The sequence below is a fragment of the Brachyistius frenatus genome, unplaced genomic scaffold (genome assembly GCF_029030835.1).
Source record: "Brachyistius frenatus isolate BFR_SWC_R1_liver_20210118 unplaced genomic scaffold, ASM2903083v1 Contig_30, whole genome shotgun sequence".
NCBI lineage: Eukaryota > Metazoa > Chordata > Actinopteri > Embiotocidae > Brachyistius > Brachyistius frenatus.
Window position 1 is genome coordinate 2,104,832 of NW_027210629.1, and position 22,669 is coordinate 2,127,500.

General features: G+C 38.2%; 1 protein-coding gene across 3 annotated transcripts in view; it reads left to right on the forward strand.

The window, feature by feature from the left end:
• grid2 (glutamate receptor, ionotropic, delta 2) overlaps window positions 1-22,669 on the forward strand; it is a 475,952-nt gene that overhangs the window by 279,534 nt on the left and 173,749 nt on the right. For all 3 annotated transcript variants that reach the window (XM_069699497.1, XM_069699496.1, XM_069699495.1), the window contains exon 4: window positions 11,415-11,620. In XM_069699497.1, the coding sequence (XP_069555598.1) occupies window positions 11,415-11,620 (206 nt within the window). The remainder of the gene's footprint in view (window positions 1-11,414; window positions 11,621-22,669) is intronic.

Here is a 22,669-nt window from a genome sequence, read left to right on the forward strand (position 1 = left end):
TGATTTGTTTTGTTTTGCTTTTAGCCAATGACAAGAGGGTCCTGAGGCACGATAGTAAAAGGTTATAGCTAAACAAAAGAGCTGTTTTAAAAGTGTGACACTTATGAGGGAGACCGTCTTTTTTATTAGGAAAAATCAATGAAACGGTTGATAGCTTGGACAAATATGCTTTGTCTAACAAACTAATAGTGTATGAAAATAGTTAAAAGGTTTCAAATATTATCAGAGGTAAACATTACATATAAAATGCTCAATGTGTTGTGTGAGAAGCTTTGTCCCCACAGAAACAGTTGGCTGTTTCCAAGTCAGTTAAATTCATTCACATGGGACAAAACCATTGACCTCACAATGAAGGCCAAATATCGGCTGTGGTGATCAGTGGGGCAACTTTCTCAAATGTCAGCGTAGTCCATTATGGCTATTTCCCATTACCTGCACACTGAGTGTATGTTCTTTTGTAGTCCGTAGATATAAATATTTTAGCAAAGGTTCATAAATTATATATGAAATCAATACAGTGAACCGGTGCCCACCACAAGGGGATACCATTTATACCAGGCCCTGTTTTTTATGATGCCCTTCATAGATGCTGCCGTGTCCTGCGTCTGTGCCCTGTGCGAAACATGTTGAGTGTTGGGGTTCTGATTGTAACCCATGTCCATTGTCATTAGATATGGCTCACTCACCTTGAGTAGTCGTGCCCAAGGGAGCACATTAATAGTTTAGAATCAAAACTTCATACCTTGAAATCTCCTATCTTTAAACGTCCTTTTAACAAGTTGCTCATTAGTGAGTTATGGGCCGGACAAGAATAAAGAAAATATCCTCTCATTTCTTTTTTTTTTTTTTCTTCCCGTCTCACAGTGAAAGTCTGAATTTTTAAATGTCAAGGTTTCACTTCCAGATGACTTATGTGTAAAATTACAATGTACTTTTGATCTCTCTGCGGGCTTCACGTAGAATCACATCCAGCAGAGTCAGAACAGGAAGGGGCTTAGGGGAGGATACATCTGTGATTTTTCTTTTTCAAGTGGCTTGACATCCACTGAAAGAAGAAATCCAGAATATGACAGGGAATAGTAACATTATTTATTCATCACGTTCCCTTACTACCTGAAGCTCTCTTGAATTCACATATTTTATATATTGTAAAACTTTGCCATACAATATTCATATGCAGTGGCCGCAAAAAGTATTTGGACCCATAAGCCACACTTCATAATGGATGAATTTCAGTGCATTATAACAAAATGTCAAAAGAAATGACATTTACTTTAAGGAAAGGTAGCACAGGATCACATGTTAAGCAAAATATTACACAAGAGAATTTTGTTATATTTTAGATTATTAAACCAAAGCTAGATAATTCAGAATGAAGTCACTGAAATATTTTGGCCCAGTAGTGGTTTCACTAAAAATTACAATGAGAATGTTGTCGTATTTGGTTGGCCATACTTCAACTTGCAGAACTTGTTTGACATTGTCTGGGCATTGAATCGACCAGTTTCTTTAATAGCCAAAAGTTTCCTTCATGTTCCAGCCAGCAAAACGTTCAGTTCATCCACACTAGATCTCAAGTTGTCGTCTTTTTCTCCAATGGCATCCTTTAGAGGTTTTTAGATCAGGGCTCTGGGATGGCCCTTCTAATACTTTCCTCTGTGCAAAATATTCTTTGTCTCATTTAGTTTGTTTTGCCTGATTTCTTTGCAGCTTGCATGCAAACAACCTCTGTACACTTAGTAGTCCATTTAGAAATACATGTTCACCTCCACCCCTTCTGAGAAAAACAGTCCCAGACTTTGAAGTTCCCACCACCATGGTTTGCTTGATTGCAGGTAGATCTCATACAGTCTGTAACCTGACTTCTATCTCAGATGCAATCCTTGCTTGTGTTTCTCGATTTTACTCACAATTATGTGGCCCAATTTGCTGTTGGTCTCTTTCTGCCTTATTTTCGCACCCAGCGCAGCGCTAGCGTGGCACATTTTACGGCGCGTCCCTATTTTGGTGACGTTTTTTTTCCACGATTACACCGTTTTATGTATGTCAGTTTCCTCCAGCGTAAAGTTTTGATGGCGGTCGGTGTGCTCCGTCTTCGCTCATAAGATACTGACAATCCGTTTCGTCACAGTGATCTGAAAAGGGGATGGGAGGAGCTAGTGTGAGCCAACATTTAAGTTGGCTGTGACACACCTTCTAATTATTTATTGGTCCTCCTTCACCACTGCGCAGCCGTACGCTATGGTTGCACTCTGCGTCTGTGTTCACCAAAATACCCCAAAAAGTTGCCACGCCCACCTGCCCAATCGATGCCAGTGCGCTACATTGAGGCGGACAAAAATAGGGGCCGCTGTGTCTGCGTGTGGGCCTTCTGTTTACCGTCCCAAGTTCCCCATGTTTTAAATGTTTTGACAACACATTTGTTGTATTAAACAGATCGTTTTATGGCAGGGCAGGATTTAAAGGTAGTAGTAACGTGTCAAACCTATGCAAATTCATGCTAGTATGACAATGTATTATATTTAAACTATGTTTGAATTGCATAAGATACAATTGAGTGAGGGAGTCTGAAGATGAGAGAGAAGCTTGAAGAAATTGACGAGCCTGAAGTTGTTTGTAGAGACAAAAAGAGAATAGATAGCGGAGAGAAGGATGCATACATGGATGGATTGATATATTTTTTTAACAGTAGTGAAGCCCAGAGATGCTGCAGGGGCCGAGGCAGGCAGGAGCTCACAGAGGAGGTGGAAAAAGACTTAAAAGCTATGCCAAGAGAGACATGGGAAAGTTGATGATAAAGGGAGATTCAGACGAATGCAGGCAAACAGGTACACACATGAGCCAAACACCAAAGATCTACAAGCATTACATAGGGAGGTCATGTCTTACTCTGAACGATTTTTTTTCTGGAGGAGACAGAGAGAAAGACTGAAAAAGATGTAAGAGAATGTGAATATATACAGGAAAACAGAAACTCTAAAGCAAAGAGGGTAGAGGGCCAGTGATCTGAAAGCATAGCAGATTTGGTGAAGCATGGTAAAAAGGAAAGAGGGAAAAAAGATGAATGCAGAAACAGGTAAAGAGTAGTAGTTTACATCCTTGGAGGTCACTGTAGGGGAAATGTCTTTAGCAATCAAAAGTTTAGTTGGAGAGAGCTAGAGAGAATAATGGTAAACTAGAAGCAGGGAGAGAGATGAGGATTGAATAGCATTTGGAATATGGAGGTATGGCAGACTGCTTCAAAAACTTTTTCTGGGACAAAACCCAATAAGCTAAAAGTTTGTCCAGATAACCAAACATGTGAAAATTAAGTTTGTTTTTTTAATAGATTATTAGACTAAGCTGTTGGGGTACAGAGAGCAACTGTCTAGTAACAAAAGTAATGATGGAAGGAAGCTGTTTCATATTTTTAATACATTAAGTAATAAATCATTTAAAAGAATGATATACCAAAACTCTGGGTCTATTTAAACATCACATTTGTTTATTTTTGTTAGTCATTTTAATCATGCCAGATATCCACTGGATGTTGCTGCTTTATAAGATAGTTGCAGAACAGCTTCATCTTCTCTGTGGTTCAAAACGTGTCTCTATTTTCTATCTGTATCTCTTAAATAGTGTATCTTAGAAGAAAGAAAAAAATAGCTCGAGGAAAACACAAAACCAATAAGTTTTTTTTTTTTTTTAAATGTCTTTATTTAGTTAGATAATTCATGCTAAATAAGTGTGGATACTGGACTACAATGGCATTGGACTGTCTCTGGCAGCAGGAAGAAGGAACAGATGGGCATCCATCTAAAATCCTTGAGCCCAATTGAGTACTTATATTCATCAAATTGTAGCATCAGTTTCAAAGTTGTCAAAACAGCTCAGGGCAAAGGGAGGTCAAGATCAAAATAGATCATAAAAACAGAAAGTAAAGAATACAGAGGAGAGCTCGAGGAAAAGGAGAAAAGTTCAGACATTTGAGGTATATGAAAAAGGGTGTGTGGAGGTGTAAGGGAGGGTGGGGCGGGTTAAAAGCCAGAGATGATTTTAGGAGATAAGGAAGGTGAGGCACACCTAAAAGGTGCCAAGCCTTTTATAGAGTGTTGGTTTGTTACAAGTGTTGGTTAAGCTCTCTGTGGGGACTCAAGGAATGTGAAGCCCGGGGCTTTGAGGTAAAAAGAAAGAAAGACAGCAGGAGAGGGAGGAAAATAAAGCAGGAGAGTGGTGGATGGAGATAGGCACTTCTATCTAAAGGAAAAGAAGATTGTGAGAGCAGTAGGCAGTCAGGTTGACTACTGATGCTTCACAGCCTAAAGCATTTATTTCCCATATGGAAGTAAACTTTACAAGTTTAGGCTCAGATCCTAGGAGTGGGTTCTGAACATTTTCAGCCACAACTTCAATATAGAAATTAATTCTTGTAACCTAGGCTGACAAGAAACAGTACTGCATTCCATTTTGAGGCCCAATCCATATTTTACAAACCGCAGGTTGTGAGCCATACAACAGTGAAATGCCCGTGGCAGGGATAAGGTTAGCCGAAGGTAAGGCCAATGGGGAAAGACAGAGCAAAGAGGACATTTGCCTAACAGCAAAACAGACCAGGTTGGAAATACCATAAAAGGTGGTCAAATAAAAATGCATTATATGTTGAAAATTATGATTTTTATTTTTTTGCTCATTTCCATCATGTCTCTCTATAAATTAGTTTGAACTGTAAATATATGGCTTTTTAGAAAGATATTATTTTTATTGATCAAGGTAAAAAAAAAAAAAAAAGTTTAATTAACTGTTATTCAGTGTTGCACAGTAATCAAATATAACGTTTAATTTTATGATTTCTCCATATGGACACTGCATATTAAAATATACCAATCAGAAAAACAAAACACAGCAACATCCCCCCCTCCCCCCAAATATTACTTTGAATCGCCATTTTTGAAGCTAGCATCTTTTGGTCATTAATGGAATTTTAGCAAAAACAAATTGCTCTTTGCCTTTATTTCAAAACTGATAAAACGAAACTTCTACAAGTAAGGAAAAAAAACTAATTTTGAAACACTTCATTGAATGTTTTGGAATTAACTCTGTTGCTCAGTTTTGCCTCGACCCACTTGGTCAAGTAAAACCTAACTCTGGCAATAAATGGATAGAAACAAAAAAATGCATGATCGCACTTTTGGAACTCATTTTTCACCTTGTCTTACTAAGTAAGTGAAACTAATTTATGTCCATATGGATTTTATGGCAAGAAAAAAACATTATATAATGGACAATGGACAATCAAGCATCACTCCCAGTCGGAGAGAGAAACCACCAATCATTGTGCTCTAGCAGCTCAGTCAAGCTGATGGATAGATGGATGGACAGAAACTCTTTGTATATTCACTACAACGTAAGCTTGGCTATCCTCTAATAGCATTTTAACAATAGTCATGAGCCCAGGCTTTAACTGTCTCAGGCAGAGACAGCAAGGTTGAAACAAAGCAGAAGGATGGGAAGGAGTAAGGCCAAAACTGTAAAGTCATGTGCAAAGTGAAAGTGTACAGTTCTGCAGTAGTATTTTCTTTATTATTTGCAGGTGGGGAACATTTGCAAGTCAGAGGGAGTGAAAGAAGGAGAACAGGGAACCAGGAAGGCTCTGATAGCCAGGGATTTGCATAGGTTGAATCTCATTTGCAAATGTTTGATGTTTCCCCCTTTTTCCACATTCAGGGGACCCTCCTCGGATATGTTAACACCTCCTCTTCATTTCTTTATAGTGGAAAGTTCATATCAATATTACCTCCTCCTTGAGTGTCCTTTCACTAAGGTGCAGACTCGAGCAACTGCTTTGGTTAATATTAAAAGATTATTAGAATTCAAAATTCTCATTGGCCTAAAATCATGTGGATTGTTTTGACCAGTCGTTACATCCCCAGAAGAGGCTGAATTTAACCTTAACCTCTCCAACTTATTTTTTCATAAATTAATGACTAATTATCATCATTGTTTTATTCTTAACAAGTTGTGAAATACAAAACAGGTCATTCGAATTTATACATTTCTTTTCTGATTTCCTGACTTTGTTGTTTTGTTAAGATATACTAAAAGCAACTACAACTACTTGGGAAAAATAGAAAAAAGTTTACAAATATTGATTTCCTGGGGCTAAGGGTTCATTAAAAATCATTACAAAGTTTAAAAGAAATCAGTACTGACATCTCGATGCAAATAAAGGTCGTCTCTCTGAAATTGATGGACATTAGACATGACACAGAGCTTGCCTCTCAGAGTAGAATAACAGCTTGGACTTTACAAATTCTCTAAATGAGTTTCAGCCTGAGAGAAAAGAAAGCAAACTGAGGGAGAATTCAGATTTAAAAAAAAAACATGGGAAAATAGAGGGATGAGGGGAAAGCAAGCAGGGGAGAAAATAGAACACAGACAGAGTAGCACTGAGTTGGTTGGTACATGCAGGTGAAATCCCTGCATGCTGTTGGCTGCTACACTACATTAACTCTAGCTTTCACTGTGAGCCAGGGACTTGGAGAATAGACGGGATAGAAGGGAAAGAAGGAGAGCCTGACAAATGAGGGAAAGGGACACACACAGAAACTGATGCCATACAAGCCTTAACCTTGTTTCATAAGGAATTATAACAAAACATTGCAGTCAAAGAGTTTTCTTTGCAAAGTGCCTTTTCAGTTTCACTTGTATAACTTGAAAAGCAATGATCCACAGTGACATACATGGAGGAGGAAGCAAACTGCTCAGAGAATGATTTTAGTACGCCTAATGTATGTTCTTCACATCTCATGGCTGGAGCTTCATTTACCACATGTTCAATCATTTCAATCTTTGTTGTGTTTTTTGTTATGAAAGTCAGAAGTAATATGAAGGAATGATGCAATACTTTACTTTAACTCAACATTTTAGTAGACAGTATGGATGCAGCTTTAAAAAAAATATTGTGTTTTGCGTAGTGGGGCAATGTAGCATGGTTTTCCTAAACTTAAAGAAGTCATGGAGGTGTTTAATGTACAGTCCAAGACCTCAGCTTGCAAAAGCCACTGAAATGACAGTAGATAACATGGCAGCAGTAATGCAGCCATAACTATTCAATGGAGAGGTCTGGGACTGTGGGAGTGCACAATATGTCTGTGCAGGGGAGACTCAGGAAGAGTGGTGGAGTGAGGTGGCAGTGCTCGAGAGGGGTGGTGGTGGTGGTGGTGGTGGTGGGGTGATTAGGGGATGGGAGGGGGTGTAAAAAGCTGTTCAGGTGATGGGTGATCATAGTGTTAATGGACCGGTACTGTGTCCCAGAGGAATGTTTCTCAAACAGATGGTTGCCTGGGTGGGCAAGGTCAGTGGCAATTTTAACCGTCTCTTTATTCGCCATCAGGGTAGCTGACAGTCAATGATCCGCTCAGCAGTGGGGAAGTACATGCTCAACCACTGTACTTTCAACAGCAGGAAGCAGGAACTCAACTGAACTTTGATGTCAGGAATGAGGATGATTTTGACTATAAATGTGTAAAATTGAAATAGGATATGTCCACCTTTGAAAGTCAATGTTCTTTTGTTTTTTTTGTCAAAGTGGTGGTCATAAAATATTCCTTCACTCTACTGCATGTGTTACACATCACCAGAAAGGTCTGCATCTGCCTTACTACATTACTAGGGATATCCTGACCTTTTGTTTGTTGTTTGTTGTAATTATTCGATAGGATTCATATTCATACTTAATTAATAGCATATTTCATTAGTTATTATTTTAAATGTCTGTTATATCTTTCTGTATCTTTCTTTAAAAAATTCCACTTTGTGTTTTATTATAAATTAGCAATGCTTATTGTTGTGTTTACCTTGTAATTGTTGTTTATGGCCTATATACATTCCTCACATCATGATTTCCAAAAATTATTTACAAATACTTTGTTAAGTATTTCAATGTCGTGAGTTTGAATGAGCTGTGTGCAGTGAGACACTTTGTTTTTTAAGCTCCTCACAGAGTGGAGCAGGCAAATGCATTAGACACACAACCTGCACTAAGCTTGGGTGGAGAATTGATTGATTATGGCAAGTAAAGCCAGACTGACCCTCCAGGCAGACAGCAAGAATGGCTGACAGACAGATGAACAGGTACAAGGCAACAGAGAGGCTCATAATACAGCTACTGCTATAGCCTAACAAAGTTTACAGACACTTGGGCTGATTGGAAGCAGATGTCAGTGAAACTTGGACTGGCATAAATTAATAATTTGTTATTTAAAATGAAAATGCACAAGAATAAACAACTAAGTATTATGCTTTTTCTCTATGTTATTTAGTTTCTTTCTGCTTCGTTGACAAAAGCGTAGAAAACATAAATCAGACAGTGTAAAATGTTTATGTAGATTGCCACTATTGATTATGAATGGCAGTGGCTGCACCGCGATAAATATGGAGATTTAAGAACTAAGTTAAAATCTGCTTAGAATGGTAAAGGCATGGTGTGCGTAGTGTGTGCATGCCTGTGTGTGCGCCTGTGTGTGTGTGTGTGTGTGTGTGTGTGTGTGTGTGTGTGTGTGTGTGTGTGTGTGTGTGTGTGTGTGTGTGTGTGTGTGTGTGTGTGTGTGTGTGTGTGTGTGTGTGTGTGTGTGTACACATGAACAATAATACATCTTTCTCACTGTGTTTCCTCAGATGTTTATTGATGAGGATAGAAAAGTTAATGTAATTTTGCCTTTAGTGGGATAAAAGACAGATCTATGGTAAAAGATAATTTTACTCTTGAACTTCTTTTTGCCCCTTATTCATGTTACATACAGTAGGTCATTGAAGCCACAACGTTGGTGATGATGATTGTGTTGCCAACGATAATATAGTGATCAGTAATTACTACTGCTACAAAATTATTATTTTTGCTAATTAATAATAGTAATTTGATTTTAATGGCATGACAACTCTGTGCTCCCGGTTAGATCAGAGAAATGTTGTTTGGCAATTAAAGATACTATCTTCCCTTCACTGTTTGCTCATCTACCGTTTCTCATCATCACAAAGAAATACAAGTGCACAAAGATATTCAATAACAATGTCAAAATTAGCAGGTAAACCATGGGAGTCAATACAGATATGCTGTGTTGTTTTTTAAATAATTTTATAAGAATAACCTTTAGCACGTTTTCACGTGTTGTGTTTGGGAAAATAAATTAACTCGCAAGAAAGCGAATTTTAACCTTCCAACCACAAAATAATTTCTTAAATTTCATGTTTTTTCTGCCATGGCATGTTGTTGCTGAAAGACTGACATAATTGCCTCTTAATTTCTCCATGTGGAAAAAGGTGCTGATCTGATCTCTGACAAACACAAACTGTCCAAAGTGGCTTCCGCTGTCCTTGTTTACCCCAGAACGGCATGTGCGTGCACAGGATTCAATTTGTCTTATTTCACATAATTATTAGTATGGAACGCTTTTCACTCTCAATGGTCGCCTTAATGGCTACGCAAGGGGAGGAACGACCAAACTATTTGAAACCTGCAGGGTCTGACGAAGCTGCAGCTGTTGTAGATCGTCACACTTTACCAATGCAAGTTGTACACGTCCACACAAAATAATGTATTTTTCACTAAGTACCTCTTTACTGCTGTTGGATGGAAGCCCCCAGTCTGTTTATTGTGTGCATGAAATAGAGAGGACAATAACACATTCTTCATTTTAAGGTAAAATAACTCAATAAAGCCAGCAGATATGTTGGCAGGTGATGCATTCAAATGTAACAGAACATTTCTGTTCGTACAGAACGGCAGTGTGCAATTTGAGACAACACTCTGCCGAAATGTACGTACTACACAAGTAAGTGTACTTACTGAAGTATGCAATTTGTGACGCAGCCTTGACAAAATCACAGCATCACCCCAGCCCTCTGGCCCTCAACAACTCTAATCAATCCAGTTAATTGCCCAGCCGTGACACTGGCAATGACGGCAGTGTCATCCAGTTTCCATATCAAATAGATCATTAGGTAGTTGCTTTATATAACTGCACGCACACACGCACACACACACACACACACACACACACACACACACACACACACACACACACACACACACACACACACACACACGCACACACACGCACACACACGCACACACATGCGCGCACACACACACACACACACACACTGACACATCATTAGTAGTGGTCTCAACCAAAATGGCTTAATTAGGATTACCTTGACCTGCAATGTAGCTCATTAAGAATAGAGGAGTTCAAGGAGTGAAATACCGATACCAGCATCCTGGTTTGGTTATCATACTAAAATGACTCTTATTAGAGATAATTACAGTGATTGGTGCTTTAATCAAAAACTTTTAACAATGGCATGAGTTATTTTTTCTCTGGGTTGTGTCGTGGATTCTGCAAAAACGGGAGACTTTTTGGCAAATGCAGGTCTGTTCTAAGAGCAATAAAATAATATCCAACGCAACAAATCTGTCTGATTGAAGGTCAAGTGTTAAAACTCAACCAACACTTTTTCCCTGTCACATAACAAGATTGTTAAAGCATTCGTGTCAGAATGAAAAGTATCGAATTGGGTGAAAAATGTATCCAAAATACTGGAATTCAATTTAGGAGCATTCCCTATTCACTACTCATGCATTCTTGCCCTTTAGATGCTTCCATATACTCAGCAAACTGGTCAAGGATTTTCTTCTTTGGTGGAGTACAATAATTCAGATTTTGGTTTTGTTCAACTGGGGAATGTTACCGATGGTTCAAATTTTTGATATTTTGAAGTCTGCAGGGCTCTAAATTATTCTTACCATTTTAATTTTGTCAGTAGATAACACTGACAAGAACATGCCTAAGAGTGCCAAGTTTGAAATTTTGATTCTCGAGCTTATATCAATAAACCAAAGTATCTACATCAATGGACCAAACAGGCACGAAAACAAGCCTCTCACTTTTGATGACTCACCACCATATGCTTTGTTTTCACACCTTCCCATGTCCATTTAAGTGTGTGAGTGTAAGAGAGGGCATGTCTACAAAATGCTTTGTGCTTTCAAGTCTTTAGAAAGACAGATATTGAGTGCTGACATACTGTATCTGTTGACAACAAAAGCCTTAGTTTAGATTAAGAATTAATAGAATTAGAGTAATGCAAATGTACTGAGAGCAAGAAATCACTGCCAGTCAGAGCTGATGAATTGGGATATTTACTGAACCTAGTCATGCAGAAAGATAAGTCATCAGCTGCAACAGAGAATGTGGTGTAAAGTCATCAGTGATGGTCTTAATATTTGTGCTAAATCTGTATGTATGCGCAGTATATTTATCTCCTCCACTGTCCTATAAAGTCTTGTTTTTCTGCGTAAGAATTTCAGAAGATTGTCTACATCACTCCAGAGCCGAATATACTGTATATTAACACCTTTATGTCTCTTTTTCCAGATATCCGTGGTATCGAGGATTTCCTGGACCGGACCTCTCAGCAGGGAATGGACGTATCCCTTCAGAAGGTGGAATCTAATATTAACATGATGATTACAAGTCTGTTCAGAACAATGCGTGTGGAAGAGCTGCATCGCTACAGGGATACACTGCGCAGAGCCGTGCTGTTCATGAGCCCAGCTACTGCCAAGGCTTTCATCACTGAGGTAAGTAGTAGTGGCTTTTAGCCCCATGTTTTTCAGTTAATAAAGTAAATGGAAAACACCATTAACAGTAGTTTAAGCTTCTCTCAGTTTCCGCGTGTCACACTTACAAGATGCTTATCATTTTAAAGTACCCTCACTGCACTATTTATTTAGAGGGTAGCGTGTCTTGTGGCTATAAATGCTTTTATGGAGAAATGGAAAACAGTTGCATAAATCAGATTAGATCTTACTGAACTGGAGTAAATAAGGAATTGACTTATTTGTCAAACTTAATCTTCATCAGCACAGATAGACTGTTGACTGTATGCATACTACAGATATATAAACTTAATATACTTCTACACATGAAGTGTAGTACACATTAGCATAACAGTCTTGGTTTAATTGGTTTGGGAAAAAACTCACTTCACATAGAATCGGACCCTGTCCTCTTGATGAAAGGTCTGGGACTTATGCCAACTAGCCACCCTTCGTACCTCCTTACACAGACTTCTGAAATATTTGTATTTCTCCTCATTACCTCCGTCAAGTGACTTTTGTCACATGACTGTCTTCACATGACATACCTGTTTATGTAAGTGGTCCAGGCATGTCAAAGCCACGCTTCACTTTAGTTGACAGCCATGTGTATTATACACTTTGCCGTGATAGTGGGCTGTATGGTGACATACATATTAATAATGTCACCAGGTTCATGGATCTTTCTCTAATTCAACTAGGCTCCGTGTGTCTCTTTTAATCATATCAACAAAAAAATATAGGAGTTAGTCCTCTTAGGTCCAAATAAGTAATGTTTGTGAAGCCTTGAACATTGCATTGAGATATGAAAATATTCTTCAGTTTTTTCCTCTGCTCTGCTGGTCCCTCTCTTGCTCTCTGTTCAAGTCAGTATTAATTTATGGTGCACAGTCACTCAAGACAAGGTATATAGAACAACCTAGAACAACTTACAAAGTTAAATGACTCTCCTTCCTTACATGTGTTTCACCTATAGTCCCTTCCCTCACTCAAGCATTTACATGCAAACACACGTGCAAGCATACCCCACCCATCATGCTCCTTATCTCTGCAGCAGAAGACAATTAGTGGAGTTCCTTTTGCGCTTATACATAAATGATATGGAGGTCATGGTTGAAAGCAATAGGCTTCAGCATTAGTTATGAATTCCTAATTTTAAGTGGTAGGATGGGGCTTAATCCCATGTGTCATGTTCTCATCTCAGTTTAATTAAAAGTGACCTCGGAAAGAGCAATCACAATCTAATTTGGTTGGAGGCGTGACAGGGAGGGGGTGAAAAATGGGATGTTATTGTGGGACTGTGAGTGTGTTAGTGTCAGTGTTTGTGTATAAGAGTGTTTCTCCGGCTGTGTGCATAGTGTTAGAAGACTTTTAAGTGTAGCAGGGAAACAAATGGAAGTTTGGATTAATCACTGGCCATATAGTGTGACAATGTGTTTCAAGGTTTTGCACTTTTGTAACATCCGAAGGAAATGTTTAAGCTTGCTTTAAGTAATTTTTGGCTACTAAAGAAACAAGTGATTTCCAAGCAAACTAACAAAAATACACATTTTGTTTGTCAAGTTGTTTTAGCTAGACAAGTTAGGGCAGCTGCCATCTTATACGTCCAGCAGTGATCTGTGGTCTTCATTCCTATTGGTCATGTTGGTGTTTGAACCACCAGCTGGGTAAACAGGAAACAGGTGGGAGGACATAAACACATAGAAAACAAACATGCAGGCAGATAGAGGAACATGAACATCCATCATCTATCCGCTTTATCAGCAGAATAAAGTAAGGGCATCCACTGGATGGGTGGAGAATGGTAGAAGGAATGCATGAATTGGGACAGTATGACGACTGCTGCAGTGAAGGACTAAGAGACAGAATGTGCAGAATAGAAACATCCAGGGCAGGGACTGTGACAAGGTCAAACGAGTCACACTCAAGGACCACATGACCATGTTTTCCTTACTTGGATTATTATAACTAACCAACACGTCCTCATACCCGAACAGAAGCTGCTGTTACTTGAAGACTAGCAGCTACAGGCGTACATGACCTTTGTTGTCATGGTAACAATAATAAATGTGGGTAATGTTGTGAAACAGTTACAGTGTATTTAGGTTTAGTCACCAAAACACCTTAGCTTTAAAAACAGATTGTTGTTTGGATTAAATCAAGTCCGTCTGCTGTGTAAATTCAAATATGTTCATCAGCTAAAATAAGTCAGTAGCCTTTTGTTTTCACATGGGACATGAACAGTGAAAGTTCCATCCAACCACCACCCAACCCCTCCATGGGTGGACATTGACACTCTTAATACTATGCCACCTGATTTCTTCCCGTCATAATTACTGCGGCCACTAGAAGTCGGAATGATTGTACCTACGGCCATATTAAGTTGTTTGCAGACAACCTCTGTGGCCTTGTTTTGAGGGGAAGATGGTGCATTGACATCAGCCTACCTTAATTTGTATTACAGGTCCAACAGAAATATAGACTCACATGTAAGAGGCACGCATTTAACCACATTTTAGACTGTGTATTTAAAAGGATACTTTTTTTTTTACCAACAATGCTGTGTGCCTTGACACATGATTAATCTCACTAACCCCCCCAAAACAACAGAAATGACTGGGGCAGTAGTTTTAAATAGTTTAAAATTAGGCTTCAGAAAAAAAGACTTAAAATGAAGACTGATGATTAAATACATTATTATCATTTATTCATTCATTCCTACAATGAGATCCAATCTACCATAGTTGTAGAAAATTGCTTTTGCTATTGTGCAATATGGAAGTGTCGGCCTTAATTTTAGTGTGTGAGTGGAAACCAAATTAGTTTTTAGCCTTCCTCCCTCTTTCCCTTGGGAAGGTTGACAAAGCAGTCATTTAATCTAATTTAGTCACACATCAAGTGGAGAGGGGTCTCTGAGATGAGATGTCGGGAGATGGTAAAGTTTGGTGGATTAGATTGATGATCGCAGATGTCTCTCTCTCTACCTGGCAAGATGGTGAGGCGGGGGGGAATGAAGAGATACATACAAGGGTTTGAAAGACGAGTACAGACAGGAAGAGAGACATGTGGAGACAGAAGGAGATGAGTGAGAGCTTCTCCTTTCTCTATCAAAGTTATTTGTAAGGCCATTTGTCACAGACAGCCCTCCCATCCAGATGCAGTAGGCCCTGGTGGTGTCCGTGCACGGAAAGCTGTTCCAAAATTACAAGACTTGGCAGAAAGAAAGAGAAAAGGACATGGGGAGCGTGAACAGAGGACGAAAGACAATTAAGAGTGCTAGGAAGTCTTTAAAATTAAACTAAAAAGTTATATACTTTCCAAAAAAACATTATCCTCAATAGATATTACTTAGATGCCCAGAGACACAATGAAACTGTTTTTATTGCCTCCGCAATTGACATTACCCTCCATTCTGACCATAAAGGGATAACAAAGGAAAGACAAAGAGCACATTTTGTTCTAAAATGCGTGTAATTATCTACATGATAATTCTAATTTGGATTGGTAAACCTTTGGCTCATTTACTTTTGCACAAGTTGCTGGAATTGCATTAGAGAGGGATGTCTTCATGACTAATATGAACATAATGAATGATTACAAAGTAACTACTATAAAATACCGGTCTTATTTTAACACAGACCTGAAAAATGTGTGATGTGTTACATTCTTATAAATTAATTTCATGTCACATTTGAAAAATTAGAAATGGTCAACAGTTTAAGAAAGCGCTGGGAAACAATTCCACGCTCCCAAACGAAGCTGTGGGCCCCAGCTGTAGTCCCTCTCTCCTTCAATTACCATTGAATCAAAGAACTTGCAGCTAATCACCATACAGTTGTGGGCATGTACAGTTGCTTTAGAAAGTATTCACTTTCTTGCCCATGTTGAAGTGGTGTACATTTAGGATAAATGCCATATTCCCACTAGTCGCTCCACAACCAACAATGACCAAGTGAAAACATGTTTTTTAGAAGTTTTGTAAATTTTACACAAATCAAACATCTCATTGAGAGAAGTGTAGTCCTCTCCCTTTGGCAGCAATTTCAGCTTTCAGTATTCTCGGGTAAATCTCTACAAGCTCTGTGGAACACTTGTCTGTTACTACCGTGGGTCCCCTCAGCACAAAGACACTGCACCAGCTCCAGTATGGTTCAAAATGAGTTTATTTAGGCCACATCCCCGATCTGTCACAGTCTGCGTGCTCTCCTGCCATGCCTCCGAGCACACAGACAGTGTCTGTTCCGTAGCCACTCTGCTTCTCAGCGTCCCCAGGATTGAGCACCGTTTGTGGTGTAACTGCTGGACTTTATGGAGAGAGAGAGAGAGAGAGAGAGAGAGAGAGAGAGAGAGACAATCAGTGATTCGATGCACCTGTGCTAATTAAGTCTCTCCCTGACACCGTTCCCTGAGCAACTCCCTCAATCAGTTCCTCCTGCAGCTGACCCAAACCATGCCCCACTACCACACTCTATAACCAGGAATTAAACAGTTTATCCCATTCTTGCCGGTAGATCCTCTCAAGGTCCTTCAGATTTGATGGGAATTTTGAGCTAACTCCATAGATCGTCTGTGGGATTTAGAACGGGCCTCGGTGGGTCACTCAAGGAGAGTGGGAGACTTGTACCGAAGTCACTCCAGCAATTTCTTGGCCCTGCACTTTGAGTGATCGTTCACCTGCTTCTGCGGAGGACTTCTGAAGCTCCATTACAGTGGCCATTGGATTCCTGGTCATCTCAACCAAGGCAGTTCTTGCCAGGTGGGCCATTAAAGAGAATTGTCCAAGCATCTTCCATTTCACAATATTTGACGCCACTGTGATGGAAACACTCACAGCTTTGGAAATGATTTTAAGTCCTTGCCCCGATATATGCGTCACCACAGTTTTATTGTTGTGTTATACAGAGTTATTTTGACTTTATGGTTCTGTTTTTGTCCTGGCATGCAGTGGGAATTATGGGACCGTATATACAAAAAGGATGTAGTCCTACAATGAATTCAGTTTGCCACGGGCAATCCCCAGGATTATTAAAGCAAAAAGGATAAACCTGACCACAATTTAGAGTGCCAAATAATAGGGGCCGAATACATTTACAAGTAAGATATTGTAGTTTTAGATTATTTTTTATTTTTTTATAATTGACAACAATTTCTAAAAAAATATGTTTTCAATATGTTACTATGGATTTGTGAGTGTAAATTGATGGTGGAAAATGCAATTATTTTTTTTAATCTGATATAAATTTTATAGTGCCATAAAATGGGTTGTTAGCTCATCTTCTTTATTGTGTGTCTCTGTCCTTGCTTTTCTGTGATTTGTGGGTTTTATATTGCTATTGTAATCAGTTCCACACAGAAAAAAGGAAGTTTATCATTTGCTGAATTCTCAGACAAATGTCTGCCTTCATCCACTTATTCCACCACACAACACAACTTCACAAATATGTTCTGAGACCCAACATGCTCATTCAATTTTCTGCATTATTTAACATTTTCCTGCTCTGTTGCCTTTTTTCAATCGAGTACATATGGGTGAGTACTAGCCACTAGCAGCAGGGCTCCTTGTTGGTACATACACATCCCTATTCCACCCACTTCATGTAGACAGAAGAGCACTATTGCTTTTTTGCCCTGCGACTATTGTCTTATTAGAAATATTACACGTTGTGAGTTATGAATGGCTTCGCTGGACTTACTCAGCTCATAAAGGACCAATAACATAGCAAATTTATGAAAAGGAAAGTCATTACAGTTTTTTTCTGTGATGGTTTTTCAGAAATTTCAATCCTACATGTTACTGAAACACAAAGCTAAAAAACAGTTATAAAGTCATACATATTCATATCGCAACTGCAAATTATGCACAAAACCCACACATGATGATTGTTTTGCAGTGTCGTCAACCGATTGTCCTGTAGGAGTAAGAGCAGGAACTTCAAATGGTGCAGTGCTATCAGTAGTTTGTTTGATTTCTGCATTGTCAGGACGATTTCACGAGAGTGTAACCAATGTAACTTTTAGAATTTCCATTTTAGGAGATTAACAATTTTGCCATAGCCTTTTCACATTCTTTATCTTTTTTAAATTAATGATAACCATTGTCATTTTTACGATGCTGTGTTGACTCAGTATGAAATGATTGCTGAATGATTATTATATGAATAAAAGTACTACTGTGAATGGAAATCATATAATTTAATATTGAGTCAGAATTTACTCTGACAGAATTAGTTTTATGTCTTACTTCTTCTTTCATAAACACGCGCGCGCACACACACACACACACACACACACACACACACACACACACACACACACACACACACACACACACACACAGAGAGAGAGAAATGCGCACACATGCCGAGATTTCATATTAGATATGCAAAGAAGTGGAAAATATGAATTTTGCCATTTGATCTCAAAGCGTTAAACTTTAAAAATGCTGCCATTTTGGGACTAGTTTCCCTTTAACTGACATTGAAAGACCATCAAATGAGTTAGAGATTATTCCGGAGATGACAGATGTCACAAATGAAACATGAAGAAAAATATTCTTTATAGGGCATGTTGAATAATGTATTTACTGAATACAGCTCCATCTACTGCAAAATGTGTTGCCTAAGTAAAGTCTGCTTCCATCGTTGTCCATGTATTTTATGACTAAAAGAAACAGGAAATTCTCAAATATAGAGCTGAATTAAAATAATGTATGATTTAACAAAGGACAATAGTATTTCATGTAATGCAAAATATATGTTGGCAGATCATGTAGGGACTCATTGATAGCTATAACTCAGAGAAAATATGTTACAATACTCTAATTATTCTACAAAATATAAAAAAAACAGCATATATCAACACGTCTTGAATAACTGTCTGTTACTTTGCCTCAGCACTATATGAATTGTAATACCAACCTGGGACAGCTTTCTTCTTATTTATGTATCTTTGATCAGGTCTGTATAATCCTTCTTTTGCTGACAGCTCCCCCAACTCAGACAGAAAAAGGGCTTATGATCTATGTGCCTCTCCTCCCATGTCTGGAATAGCCTGGAGAAAAAGCATTAGGAACGTAAGGAACTTGGAAGTTATTTTATTCAGTGGGTGGAATTTTGTTGTTACAGTCAGGGTGGGAGGCTCTGTAGGGAACTGTCTTTTGAAAAAGTTGTTGAGTTGTCACAGCTTCAGGATTTTAGTTTTTCTACTCAGTCTTTGTCTGCCTCTGTGCATGATTCTGACTATTGTTTTCAGCAGTATCCTTATTGTAATTTTTGTTTTTGTTGTTGTTGATTTCTCTCATTTTAAACAGGATACCTCTCAAGTTAAGATGTACTACTACTAGGAATTATTATTAATTACTGCAACGATAGTTAAATTAATGTCTCAATGACAATATATCGACGATATACTGTATATAGCTGTCCCGGAGTGAATATTTGATACCAGAATAGCAAATACATCTTTCACAAGTAAAAAAACAAATTTGAATGACATTGCATGGCATGACAGAGGCAAAGCGTATAACTCAATGCATTATTTCCACAGAGCTACAAAGAGAAACAGAAAGGTGTTTAAATCATGTTATTTAGAGATTAATATTTTGAAACTGTATATTTCCAAGTGCTGATTTACCTACAATATACCCCATGCATCCCCACAGACATTCAGAGGGGATTCTGAATCGACAAGAGGACAGGGACAGATTTCTTTAAACAATTGTTCAAGGCTAATCAAATTAAATATACTTGGTTATATATCAGCATTGCATAGGCAATTGATCCATACATGCAGTACACGTGCTTTGTTCTGAATTATTGAATGAGATATGCAAACAAAGAGCAAAAGAAAACACTGCTGATTTTGTATCTTGGCAGTTGCTACAATGTGAGGGATGAATCTTGTAATATAAGATGGTTTTGTGGCTTTCTCCGACTGATTGCCTTGTTTGTTTAATGTCCACACAATGTACTATTCCACATGTTTACCGTTACTGGATCAGATAATACATTAAAAGAATAATTCAATCTGATAAAATGATCTGGCAAATGGCTTCATAGTTGTTGCTCAATGATTTGAGCAGAATTGCAGGAAGCTTAGTGAGGTAGAGAAATAAGAAACAGCAGTGGCAATTTAGGAGCTGAAATTGATGACACTGATGATATTCGGTATGGCATTTCTTTTGGTAGCAAATTTCAAATTTACACTCCATGGCAACTCAGTCATTGTCAGTTTGGCTGATTTCTGCTCAAATGCTTCACCAAAAGGAACAAGTTATAGCAGACATATTCAATCAGTTTAGATACATTGTCAACACTACACATCTTGTGACAATAAGAGGGCTTTTTGTCTTAGTCATTCTCATATAGTTATATGACTGTATGACCACAGTATAACATTAAATACAGTATGACCATGAGTTTGGTAGCCTGGCTCCACCCGTTAGCTTCGCTGTGACTGTAGTCTGGAAGCCCTGTAACATTTGCTCAGCCCCTCTGAAGGAAGGACCAATCAGTGACCAGTGGTGCGGATTAGTGCAATGACGTTGAAGTGAACAGTTTTTATTTTATATGCAGTTGCAGTGGTGGTGGAGTTTTGGAGCATATGGTGGTCAATGCAGATTGTTTAAAGGCTGCTCCAATAGTTTCAAAATTAATCCAAGGGCAATGACTACAAATGGTTCCTTGGGGAGAGTGTCCAGATCCACATATCCCTGCAGTGAATTCGGGCCTGATAACAACACAGTTTCTACCACGCCCCGAAGAACAATACTGGCCTGTGTGACAATTTGGGTCAAGCCCCATTTGTACAGTGACAATAATCACCTTGTGATGCACACTGGCCAAAAAGTATTGGAAATGGAGCAACACTGAAAGTTTGGGTAATAATGAATCTAAAGAAGTGTAATTCTGCTACTATTTATTTTATTTTTTGAGGTAGCCTCCACAGATGGTAAAAGTGCAGAACTGGTTAATCATAACAGAAACAGAAGCTAAAACTTTTATAGACAGATGTATGTACTAAGGGGCTGCATAAGATAAGCTTGAGACAAACACATTTTTTAACTGTAAATCATGCAAATATATGCCAGTAGAGCCCCAGAATAAAAAAAATATATAGACCTGGAAATGTGCGTAATATGTCCCCTTTAATTCATTTGCTTTAATCATCCCTAAGGGGTTAGGATTAACAGGCTTCTACTGCTAAATAGAGCCTTAAATCAGATGTTGTGATTCTGCCTTCCTTCATTGCCACTGATGACTATGTATTTTCTCATCAACACCCTGTGCATGAATTTTCCACAATTTATAATGAATTACCTCTGACTCATTTTGGACCCAAAGGCCATGAAATATATGCTTTGGAGAGACAATGCAGGCTGCCAGTTACTGTCAAAAAAGGAATAGCACTTTCTGCAGGACACATTATATTATATTATATTATATTATATTATATTATATTATATTATATTATATTATATTATATTATATTATATTATATTATATTATATTATATTATATTATATTATATTATATTATATTATATTATATTAAAAAACAGTATGAAGGATGCAATCTGGGATTTAGGAGACTAATTAATCAAACACCTAATCTTCAATTCGTAACATTTTGTATGACATAGTCAGCCTGTCATTTTCTCTTATCTTCATTTAAGCAATTTGACTGCCTGATATCCTTACTTTACTGTGGCACGGCATTGGTTATGTGTCTTGATTTAATAACCTCACTGTAGATTTATAATCTGGTTGACTGATAATTGGTAATTATGCTGATGATTTTTACATACAGAACCACTGCATCTCTGGAAGGTTTGACAAAATGTCAATGTCTTTTAAAATGACAGTACATTAGAGGATTTCCAACATAGAGATATGTAACACTGTGGCTCAGTATGGTTGAATTTAAATTCAAATTCAACATATTCTCATTATTTGTGTCTTTTCCGGGCTTACTCTTTTGCTTTTGCTTAGTGACTCGTGAAGACCAACATTTTTGCAGCCTCTCCCTTTTACCAAACTTTTCCAGCCTTAACCGCTCAGCTATTGCTAAGCATTGTCAGAAGTAAATTGAAGGGTAGAAAATGATAGTTATCAACATGATGATTTGTGTGTAGTTTGACTGAGTTTAATTGACTTGTTGAGCTTTTCTTCATCTTGGCGTTACACACACACACACATTGTTTATCATTCCTATGATGTCTTTGCTTTGCCAATGGAGCATGAGGAGCAAAGGTTGACCCTTATAATTATAGGATATTCCGGAGAGGGTCTAAAATGGAGGGGAGTTGTTCATGATGGGATGAAAGACAGTGAGGGGGTGGATGGAAAGGTGCTGAATTTCATATTATGAGGAAAAGCAATGTAAAAGGAAACTGACTTGAAAAGGGTGACACAGGACAGTGGGGAAATCAGGAGAGAAGATGAGAGATCAACTGAGGTCGGTAAAATGAAGGGGTAAGTAAGTATACAAGATTAACAAAATGAAGGTCTCTTTTAAATTGACAGATGCCAGAAACTAAAGGACATCCCAACAGCTGCTTTTCGATTAACTCTGAATAGCGTATGCATGCTTCAGACTTTTATGAATTTCAGTCAGTCGGAAAGGACTGATACATAAAGAGACATAAGCGGATGATGCGGTGTGAAGGATGAACATGTGAAGAGAAAATAAATAGCAGAGGTAAAGAGAAACTGCAATGGAGAAGTCACAGAGAATTAGTTTTAAGCAGCAAAAGTAGATAGAGCAAGAACAATGACGAATCAATGAATGTAAATGCGCACAAGTAAATCTGTCTTCCAGAGTAAAGTGCTGCATGTTGCTATTTGAGAGGTTCTTCCTTCTCTGAAGTAGCATTTAGATTGTCATTGAGCACAGATGTAAAAGGTACGCAACAGTCAATAGTCCTTTATTAATTCCATCTAAAGCTCACAAACAGAAATAAAATTGGCATCCTAAACCGTACAGTACCTATAGCTAATGGCAGCAAAACATATCAAACATTGTATTTGTGTTA